General features: G+C 31.0%; 1 protein-coding gene across 1 annotated transcript in view; it reads left to right on the forward strand.

Moving 5' to 3' along the window:
- The first annotated feature begins 1,384 nt into the window (after positions 1-1,384).
- The window catches only part of MS3_00002237 (uncharacterized protein), a 38,350-nt gene continuing 27,059 nt past the window's right edge, over positions 1,385-12,675 (forward strand). The window contains exon 1 of the mRNA XM_051209810.1: positions 1,385-2,526. Within this exon, the coding sequence (XP_051073113.1) occupies positions 1,614-2,526 (913 nt within the window). The 5' untranslated portion in view covers positions 1,385-1,613. The remainder of the gene's footprint in view (positions 2,527-12,675) is intronic.

Here is a 12,675-nt window from a genome sequence, read left to right on the forward strand (position 1 = left end):
GATATACAGTGATGGGCGAAACAATTATTCAGTACTTCCTGAGCTTTTATTTTTATGTGAGGTTCATCTAAAATGTAAATTGTAAACTAATAGTTTAATAATGTAACTATGTATAAGGAACGTTACATAATGACTTTTATTTCAATAGTTCCCAGATAGGACGAAACATGCGTCCTGGATTTTACCGATAGCCACTATCCATCTTTGCTTATAAAGCTTGTGACTTAGGGCAATATCGAGCCAGTCCGCACAGGATGCATATATGCCAACAAGAGGCTGATCAATTACAGTCGTAAAGAACAACGGGACGATACAAGCAAACAACATCAATTGAATATAACTTCACTCCATTGCACAAGCATGTGGTTATCAGGACTCAGTAACTAAGTAAATAACGTGATGGCGTTTGAACTGAACGGTACTGGATTCGAGTCACAGAGTGAGTGTCAACTCTGAGATGCAAGCACATCCAGTTGACGAGTCCCAAATAGGATGAAACGCGAGTCAGACTAGTTTCCACATCTAGCCACTACCTATTTTTGCTTATAATTTATTCATGTTTAGATATATCTGTCTGTCCGCTTAATCTTCGAATAAAAATTGACAACGCTTTTATGATAATCATAGTTTTAAGTAAAATCCCCATAGAAAATAATACGATTGGCTTAATACATGAATGTGCGTATTCCATTCTATTAGTTAATATATAGTAAGAGAGTAAACCAAAAAAAGGAGAGAGAGAGACAAAGACTAATGAACACAAATTTGGTGACAAGCCGAAAATGGTCTATTACTGTATGTCATTTTATCTACCGACCAACAGAAAAACTCGTTGATTTTAATGTCCGCCTCACTATATATATACATATCATTTCAGCTTTCTTCACCCCATTCTATGTTGACGATATATAGTGTATGAGGGTATATAATGATAATCTGTTAACTCTTACACACACATATATATATATATACATGCATAAAATGGTATTTACATACCTATTTTTACTACATTTTAGGGGGTAGACAAATATTAGTCTTGTTGTTGTTGTTGTGGTGGTGGTGTTTTTTTCTCTTCAAAATATAATAAAGCAATGAAAGGGGTAAGAAAAAGGGAAGTTCAATGAAAAATTATACAGACCAAAAAGAATCAAATTTTTTCTTTACTTTTTTTTTAATGGAATGAATATGAAAGTTTACCGACAAATGGAAGAAATTGTGATATTTGTTATTGTTGATATGATGAGATAGACTTTTCATTGCTTTAACAATGATACTATTCATAATTTAGCATAAAACTTTAAGGAAATATATATATACATAGTGAGACAAGAGTACACAATTACCCTAAATATAGACACATGAAGTTATTTTCCCTTCTTTTACAAATACCTCTCACAATAATATGCATATCATTATATAAACAAATAGAAGTACACAATTTTTCACCAATCCTATTAAATGATTATTATAATTACCACAAAAGATAGATTTCACGTTCATTCTGTTTAACACTTCCTTTAATAAATCCTCCCCACAAACACAAACGCACACACACACACACGCACAAACACACCTATGTTTATCAACTAGGAAACATTACAATTTATTATTGTATGATTCAAATCAATTTACTATTGATAAATCTAAATGAACAATTGAGAATGCTTAAAAATACAATAGATTATCATCAATCTTTAAATCATCATCATCATCATCATCATCATCATCATCCTCATCATGACCATCATGATCATCATCATCATCCATCATTGCATAAATCATTACCATTAATATCATCAATATCAAGACCATCAACATTGAATACTTCTTCGAAATATTCAATAAAATATGGTCATTTATATAAATTATCAAATAAATTTAAATTAAATCGTATTAAAGATATTTCATTATCATCAAATAGATTAACAAATAAACGTAAATTAATTACAAATTATACACATAAATCAATGAAACAAAAACGTTTCACTATGTATCCATCATTATCTATTTCATCATCTATATCTAAATCCCCGCAATATTCATCTGGATCATTCATAGATAATTGTTCAATTGAAAACAACAATGATAATAGTAATTATTCAACAGTATTAGAAGATCTAGATGAACAACATGGATTATTATGTAAATCTTTACATAATCATCTCTCTTCTAATTCATCCACTTGTAAGATGATCATAGATGAATGTGACAATAATGATAAATTAACAAATGATCTAAATCATTTAACAAATGATCAAAATTCATTGATGAAATTATCTGGTAAAGCATCAGCATTTTCAATTGAATCGATCATTTCAAAAAATCAGAAACAAATTCTAAATTATAATGGAATTATTCATTACGATGATGATGATGATGATGTAATCAATAATGATCAAGATTTTTCAATGTCACAAGTTTCTTTATTATCAACAAAGAAATATATCAATGATCCAAAAAATATAATCAATTCTGATCGATTGGAAAATCATTCATTATCATATTTATCTAGTCCAATATCAAATGGTAAGTAATAGGAATAATTTAATTGATTGATTATTGATTTGTAATGAGTGATTATTTCTATGGAACTGTTTCCTATTGGTAGACCATAATTGATCTTAGATTAATAAATCATTGTTCTATAACTTTTATACCGTGCTATATGATAAAAGAATTGGTTTTTTTTTTAAAAAGATTCGATTAGAAATGTTAATTTCAGTTAACAGGTTAGCAATATTATTTATTTCTATTCTGTACTAAGTAGTATGTATCAGTCAGTCAGCCAGTTAGCTACAACGTAGGACCAGGCATACATATGCATCGGTCCAAGTTCCTATACCTCATTAATACAACAAGATGGACACCGGATTCATAGAAGTAGTTAATTCAGAGGTGGTAATATATAAAAGAAAGATTGCAATAAGGATATAGTACAGGCAGAAAGAATTAGTTCATAGAAAGAAAGATATGAAGCGATTTTAATCTCTTAGTTTAAGGGAAGACAAAGTGTATACACCGACGCCATTGTGATTGATTCTGAGCTATGTCATCTAGAGTTTCCAATCATTGGCTACGATAGTCAGGCGGACCACAACCAAGTAGTCTGCATCTACCAACATAGCTCAGACTAGAAGTTAGTGACTTCAAGGACTAGTGCCACATTTTGGTTTGGCCGCTCCTAACTTTCTTCCAACCATCCCCAACACTAGTCAACATCAGGCGTCGTGGTAATCGGTGCTCAGGCATACACAACACGTGATCCAACCGTCTTAGTCGATGGAGATTTACAACCTCATAAACTGATTTACCATCATTCCCTAATACCCTGCGTCTAACCTCACTATTACTTACCTGGTGATCCCAGCAGATACGAGCAATATTTCTAAGGCATCTGTGGTCAAATACTAGTGGCTTACGAGTGTCTTCTACTCTTAATAGCCATGTTTCGCAGCCGTAAGGTAGAACAGAACGAACTGCTGCGCATTCCACTTCTCCCTTTATTAATATACGGATATGTATACACAGTTATGATATTCCCTGTATTCCATACACTTTGATCATGATTATCTTATAAAAATCTTCTGATTAAATTTGAACAAATAACTTGTTTCACAATCGTTGAATACCTAATTGATGGTATCATGTTATAAAGAGATTGAAGTTAAAAAGGACTCCAATGTCTCGTTCAACAACCTGACCTAAGTATCTTCAAATGGTAATAATCAAACATCAAAATTATTAATCATTATTCTTTATTATTAATCTATACAGACTAATAAAAAGGCACTATTATTGTAATCCCTCATTACTTATCAGAAATAGAAGTGATCAGTGTATTAACCATAGACATTTATTAAAGTACTAAATGAATTCTGTAAGTATTCTGTTTCAATAAAGTAAGACTAATAATTACATAACAGGATCATATGCAAATTTATTGATTTACTAGATTCTGTTTATTTGTTTACAATCTGGAAACAATTCTGTTACTAATTATTGGAAGAAGGAAGAAAACAACAATTCAAAATATATGTTCATCCTTTATATCAGAAAAATCATAATTATAGTTAGGTTTCAACTAGTTGGCTATTCATTTAAGAATGAAACTGACTAATTGAGTAAATTTTCCTTCAGTTAAGAAGATAGAAAAATAGGGAAATTATGTTTGACAGTCCAATTTGTGTCTGTTAAAGATAGGTATCTATCTTAGACAGTGGATGAATTGTTGTACAATGTCATAAATCGATTGAAGTTGTATATATTAACACATTTGGGTGATGGTTAAGTGGTCTAAAGGTTAAACTTTCGTTCATGAGATTCATTTTTCTGAGTTCGAGTCCCACATACGGGATGGTGAATACGCACTGTTGAGGAGAATAATACTAGGACGAAAGGGACGTCCAGTTCCTCCAGGTTTTCGGTAATGGTCTAGTTTTAATCGACTTATGGATTCAACTCTTAAAAATTACTTCAGTTTTCACAAACCCCCATTCTAATAATATTTAAGATTATTGAAAAAAAAGTTGCATAAATAACTTTTGAAACTAGAATCACTAAGGCAAATAGGGGTTAACAACTATATGTTTGATTTAAAGCTTTGTATAACGACAATTTCAGCAAAATATGATTCATTTAATGATTATGTTGTAAGATTTTGAAATATATTAACTGTTATAAAAATGATCAACAATTGAACTGTCAAATGCATCATGTCTTTTTAGCATAATCATTCATGATAATGTACTCAAAGATATAGAAATTAACCCTCTTTTCTATTATCTCCGTGTATGAGCTTTATTATGTACATGTAAACTGGTACAAATGAATTAGATATAACATAAGATGGGTAATTGTCTGTGTTTGATTATTACAATAATCTATAAGTTTGATAAAGAGAGACTGGGCTTTTTTTATATTTCTCCTAAAGGAATAATGCTATTGTTCTTAGGTTGTAAATAGATAAATAGGATTGAATAAATAAATGATCTTCATATTCAGAGACAGGTTTTGTGGATATTCTAGTAATTTTAATAGTTGAATTTATGAGTCAGTTGAACTTAGACCACCATGGAAAACCTAGAATCACTAGATGGCCGTTTCGTTCTAGTATAGGATTCTTCAACAGTGTGCATCTATCTCGCGAGGCGGGATATTTATATAATTCTACAAATATTACTATTCTTACTTTATTCAACGTTGTAACTAATGAAAATGGGTAATTAAACGGGAGTGATACTGAAGTTTGAAACATCTTATTAGTATGATCTCTACCCCTTGAATTTGAAACTTTTAGATACAGTAATGAATATTCATAATTTGATATTTTCAGTTGATATTCCCTTTAATTTTTTCCTCAGATCGATAGCATTTATTAGCACTACGAAATATCTTTGTAAAGTCTGAACTTATTCGTAACCTTTCATTAAAATCATGAACCGATATAAGTTGAACCGCTCATGAAAACATGGAAGCACTGAACAGCCGTTTAATCCTAGTACTGGACTCCTCAACAGTGCTCATCCATGATCCTCTATGAGGGAAGCGAATCCAATGCTTCCGAGTTTTCAGTGGTAGTTTAACTTAGATCAGTTTATAATTTCAATAGAATTCAACAATCATCACAACCCCATACTGAAAATTATTTATTACAATTGAAAAATATTGTAATGGACAATTGTTTGGAAGGAATCTGTGTAGATGTAACATAAACCAGAAATTACCCCCTTCATATCTGAGAAGAGAAAGTAGTAACTATATTCATACAGAAAACTACATTTTTCTAGGTTGTAATTGTGACTAAAAGAATAGACTTTTAACACTGTCAGTAAGTTTGTATATGGATTAAAAGATTGTAGAACAATAGTTATGTGGTGTGATAAATCATAATGAACATTGAAATGTACTTCTTTCTCACACTGAAAACAAACGATAATCATTAGCAGTGATACTAGAAACTGAGAATAATAGTGTATTGAGTATGTTACAAAATATATTTTTTATAACTTTCATATACAGAAGGTAACATTTTTCATTGATCTTTCTTGGGAAGAAAAGTCTTTTAGAAATACTTTCTGGTACCCTAAATAAAGTTTAAAGAGAACTTAATTTGAAATTATGTATGAAATAGACCATTAGACTATTATCCGATGAAGATTATGCTAGTTTTGTTATGATATGAGAGGTAAACAAATTTGATGATCTAATAAAATAACATACTGTTTCTTAAATTACTAAAGTATGTTAAAATGAACAATCAATATTTGTACAGCCATATATTAACTATGAATACTCAATATCTGATTATGATGAACGAGTAGTTTATCTTTGAATGATCTAATAGTTCATTTGTTGTTGTTGTCGTCATCGTTGGACCGATTCACACGAAGAATTAAAAGTTCATTTTTCTAACCCACTAAGTACGTAAATCGATAAAAAACAATACGCACATTACTTGAAAATAAATACATTACTCTATAACATTTTAAATGGGAAGTAGTCTAGTGATATTTGGATAATAGATTTTAATTGTCGAGATCATGAGTCAATTGAAGCTAAATCACCATGGAAAACCTGAAAGCACTCGACGGCCGTTTCGTCATATTGTGGGACTCCTCAGCAGTGCACACCCACGATCCTACCTCGCGGGAATCGAACCCAGGACCTATCAGTCTCGCTCACGAGCATTTAACCACTAGACCACTTAGCCGGTATATAACGGTGTTAATGTCTAACTTCAACTAATCCACGAGATTGAGCGACACATCTACCATTGTCATCAGTGAGTTAATATCCCACAACTGAGGGGTCCCACAATATGACGAAACCGCTGTCCAGTGCTTCCAGGTTTTTCACGGTGGTCTAGCTTCAATTGACTCATGATCTCAACAACTGAAATTACTAAAATCTCTACAAAACCCCTTCTGATACTAGTAGATTTTAGTCATTATTAAATACTAATATAGTATGTGGTTGATTAATTCACATAGGATTACGCTTTCATCGATTTACTAAAATGCACAGCTACATGATAAAGATTTAGAACAAAGTGGTAACATAAATATCGTTATATTTCTCTCTCTCTCCCTCTGTTCCTCTATGTTAAATACATGTTTTTGTATAAGCTATTACTAGGTAAAGACTGAATAGGACTTTATTATAACCACTATTGAACGCTTAACGATAATCAAATAACCAAACTGTCTCACATTACATAACAGATAAATAATTAATTTCTAAACTCATAAAATTCAATAATGATTTCCTATAGTAATGGATCCTAATCAGAAAAAAACTCGTATAAAGTGAATAAGTTCTTAATAGCTACTTCATCTTGATCTTGAATAAATCAATAAGTCTCCCTTATCAATTCACAGTTGATAGGATTCAGCACTTTTAGATCTCATGTAACAAGTATAAAACCTTTAAATCATGGAATAGAAATACATTGAGAGGAAGTTATAAGATTCATTACTCAAAATCATTGTCTTATGGGTTTAACTTGATGGACTATGTATATAGACTACAAGTTACCACTAACATATAACGTGTAAATAACTGTCGCCCCCCCACCAGAGTTTTATTTCCAAATGAATTTCCTTTACGAATTCTTTGGTTCATACTAGTTGAAAGTCTTAAATAAGTGAGAAATGATTGTGTTGTTGAAACTTTTTTTTAAAAGTCACAACAACTCGACACAAATGATTTCCATAATCGGTTGTTAAACAGAAATAACCAACCTACAAAATAACATGAAGTCACTATACAACACAATTTCAACTTTAACTATTTATAGTTAGAAAGTCACTAGAAACATATATACTTAGATACAATTTTAATAGTTTTATTTTGTTTTTTTTATCAAAACAACAGATCACATACACACGCACACATACATACACACATACATAAACACATATATTTACATATTGTTCCTTAGTTTGCCTATGTTCTCTTCATTTAATGAACCTAATATGAAATTATGATACAATGAAGTCAATTTATTTATTCGTTTCCCTTCTCTTATAACTTCTTTTACGTTTCCCCACAAATGAAGCATCTATTAACCATGTTCGAAACCATTCAAAAATTTACCAGCAGTGGTAGTATTACCACTATTATTATGATTGTTACCACTACTACTGATAATAGTAGTAAGAGACCCAAGATATATATATATATATCTATGATTATGACGTTTTGAAATTGTTACAAAACATTATAATCGTCAAGATAACATATCTCTTCTTTAAATTCAAATATGATTTGCCGGTTTTATTCAATTATATGAACAAAGTATCATTGTTTATCAATGATCATTATAAATTAATTGCCCATATTTTAAAATTAAAACAAACAAACAAACAAATAAATAAACACCATCTCCACCATTTCAAATCAAATTGTAATTTATCCTATGACATTTAGTTACTTATCCATCATTGAAATGTATATTTATCAAATGTGATAAATTGTCTGTAATATATATGTCTACATTGGTATTTCAATACATCACATGCAACAACAACAACAACAACAATTACATATGGAACACTTTTATTTAGTGACTTTATGAGTTAAATGAAAATTAGTACTCTTTATATATATATGTACACATGTTAGGACGGTGATAATTGCCTCGGTTACTTAGTATCTTTAAATGATGATAAATATAGAGTTTTGACTGAAACAGGAACATAATTTGTATTCAATAATCATTAGGGTATTTAATTTATATTAGCTAACGGATATGTGTAAACCAATATTATCTATGTATTTGGCTTTATATATGTATGTATGGTAATAAGTGAAGTGTGAATTATTTTAATTTGTTTTTTCAAGATAACCTAACCTCATCATAAACAGTTCTGCTTATAATTCTAGTATTTGTAATTTGTATGTGCGTTTTGTGGAGATTGTAGTAATTTCAATAGTTGAGATCATGAGTCAATTGAGGCTAGACTACCATGGAAAACCTAAAAGCACTGGACGGTCGTTTTTTCCTATTGTGGGACTACTCAGCAGTGCGCATCCACGACCCCACCTCGTGGGGTTCGAACCCAGGATTAGTCGGTTAGACATTAACACCGTCGGAGCCGGCACAATGGTCTAGTTGGTTAAGCGCCTGGCGCGAGACCAGTAGGCTCTGGGTTCGAGTCCTGTGAGGCGGGGTCGTGGATGAGCACTGCTGACGAGTCCCACAATAGGACAAAACGACCGTCTAGTGCTTCTAGGTTTTCCATGGTGGTCTAGCTTCAATTGAAAATAATAAAGGCAATTAATTTATTCACCTATTCAGTGATTGATTTGACTATGAGAATAAGTGGTCGGTAAAGAGACTGAAAGATCTCGAAGATCTAGTAAGAAATCATGATCAATGAAGTTTAATCATTCTGAAAGTGATAAATTTGCCTGCCAATAGAATAAAGTATTTGTGTAATATCATTAATCGATTGAAACTAAAAAAATCAAACCATAAACTATCAACTCATTAGTTTTAATTTATCATTTTACTATCTGAAAGTTCTGGATCCAACCCACTAATGAAACAGTTATCCATTACCATATGGTTTTCAATAACTTTCTAGAGTATGATTTTTAAATCAATGAAATTCTATGGGATAGTTAATCGATTCTGTATAACTCAATAGTGCGGAAATTATTACAAACCGCACACGCACACACACCACACACATATATATATGCACAATTACAATTACATAACATAATAATAACATTGAGTAGGATTGTGAAATTCGATATTAACCGTGTAACATTTATGTTGTGTTTCTTATCATTATCGTTTTTATTTTTATTTTGGTTGTTGTATATGAACTGATGTTGTACACGTAATCAATTCAGTAAAAACAAAATGGTTTATTGACTTTGTCTCTTCAAAAGATTCCAATAAATTAGTAAACTTCATTAATGACTTGTAATTCGATAAGATATAAAATTTTATTTTTGTTAATAAGACAAAATTGAAGTACCGAATATCGATTAAATGGATTATGGGTGTATCTGTAAAGTGTGCTATGATACCCAATATATATATAATATATACATGATGATGATGATGATGATGGTAAATTTATCTTTTAATTAAAATCACAATCAAATAGTTTATCATATGTTCGGGATTATTGAGTTGAGTCAATAATATCACTGATTCAATTATGATTTGGTTCACTCTATATATCACACTTTACCTCATTAATACTTTAGAGCAAATATTTTGAAGTTCGTCATAGTGAGTATACACTTAATATAATTAATATGGTTATTATTACTATTCAGTTGTAGATCCCTTTATCAATAAAAATATGAGTCATTACTTAGAGGTTTTTTAGCAAGTTACTTTTCTACGGAATGGGTTCGCTAACCCCATGCCCCCCTCCTTTTTATCCCGGCTTGGGACTGGCAGTACCCCCAGAGGGGCTTCAGGCGGAGTTCCCTTCATCAATAAAAATATTGGTTATTACTAGAAACTTTATCAATCATCTACTAATAATATTCGAAAGTATTAGATTAGATTTCAAGAATTGTATTATCTTTACGTAAAAATTGGGAGGTCTAAAGAATTCCAAGTTTACATCAAATAATATATGATCATCAAGTAGATAAGATGGTAGGATAGGAAATGAAAAAGAATTTTTTTGTTTTATGAATAGACATTACACCGGTGAGCACTTGCTATTCCTACAGAGGTTGGTCTCCCGAACTTTAAATGTTGTGGTGAATACCTAATTATTAGAACTACTGTGTCACTATAGACATGTCTGAATTCCATGGGTCATTGAAACCTTAAAAACTCACCCAGAAGTGAATCACTAGTGATCACATACATATAACTTTCTAGCAAACTGTCTTGTGGCGATTTATTCAATCTTCAAAGTGGGAAAGTTCTATACTAGGATGAAACACATATTCAGTATCTCTAGTAGTCTTAATGTCATAAAATGTAAGTGTAAATGGTATAGATAGCTTTAAAAAAGGATTATGAAGTAATTATCTAATGCATCTATGACTTTTTAGTTCAATTTATCAACTAATCACATTTAAGAGGCTGTAGAATCAAACATTTAGTATATTTAGCTAGGAAGTTCATATTGTAACTAATTACAGAACCCCTGATTTGGTCACACATCTTTTCAGGGATCAAATTCACAACATTTAAGTCACTGGGAATGCATATTCTCCTTACATTACTGTGAAATAATCTATTAGTTTACACTTTGAGTTAAAATTAATCTACATATTACAGAATAATAAATATCCAACATATTTTGTTTTAATAAAATCAGTTTTTAATTCGATCACCTATTTAAGCTTGATTTTGTCATCTTGATCTAAACTACATTGTATGTCGATGTATATTATTAACATTGGTGTATACATTTACATGATTTACAGTAATATAATGGATCTAAACTCCTTGATACTTTAAGACATGGTTTCCTACTGATTATGATCTTAACATTCTCCTCTCTCTCTCTCTCTCTCTCTCTCTCTATATATATATATATATATATATATATATATATATATAGTAATTTATTAGTTGAGATCATGAGTCAATTGAAGCTAGACCACCATGGAAAACCTGCAAGCACTGAACGTCCGTTCCGTTCTAGTATGAGACTCCTCAGCATTGCGCATCCACTATCCCGCCCCCTGGGATTCGAACCCAGGACCTATAGGTCCCGCGCGCGAACGCTTAACCTCTACATCACTGAGCTGGCCATCATCCAGCGGTGTTAATATCTAATTTCAACCAATCCACGAAATTGAGTCACACATCTATCACTATCTTGAGTGAGTTACTATCTTACAACAAACCCGGTTAAACTCCATTGGTCACTGTCACTAGAACTCCAGAATGATGAATAATTCTGAAATTACTATATTCATTCTTTCTGTTCCCTCCATAAAATAAAGGTACTTGCTTTTTTATTCAACTGTAAATAACAAGTTGTTTTCTATCTTTTTTCTTTCGTTTTGGTTTTTAAACAATTTTTCCTTCAATCTGTCAGTCGATATATCTATTCATACATGTGTGTGCATATATAAATGATTCGATGATTCTCCCTCCACCACCACCACCTCCTCCTCCTCCTCCTCTTTATCATCATCACTGTCACCATAACCATCATCATCACCATCTTATATTTTGTTGTTGGCAGGAAATCGATCAATTAATAAAGAGAAAGAGATTGTAACCGATAGTTAGGTACATTTAGATTAGTTATTATTGTATACAAAAGTATAGAGATAAATGTATTTCCTTTTGTTGTTGTTGTTGCTGAAGTGAGAATAACTTCTTAACTAACTTAAAATGAACAAAAATAAATTAATTTACCATAAAAATTGGTCGTTTAGTTTAATAATAATAATAATAATGTGAAAGATTTATCACTTAATTAAATTAGATAAGAAAAGGGAAGAACAAGAAGAAGATGAAGAAGAAGAAGAACAAGAACAAGAACAAGAAGAAATAAGGAAAATGATAAACCAAATTATCTCGTCAATCAAATTTGTCCTATATTAAATAAATACAAGTTGACAGACACAATTTATATCGTATATATGTATAATTAGTCAAGTTATTGTATAATGAATAAATGGTATTGTACGCCAAAATTCGAACACACACATGCACGCATACATACATGCAAA

This window comes from Schistosoma haematobium, chromosome 1, assembly GCF_000699445.3.
Source record: "Schistosoma haematobium chromosome 1, whole genome shotgun sequence".
Lineage (NCBI taxonomy): Eukaryota > Metazoa > Platyhelminthes > Trematoda > Strigeidida > Schistosomatidae > Schistosoma > Schistosoma haematobium.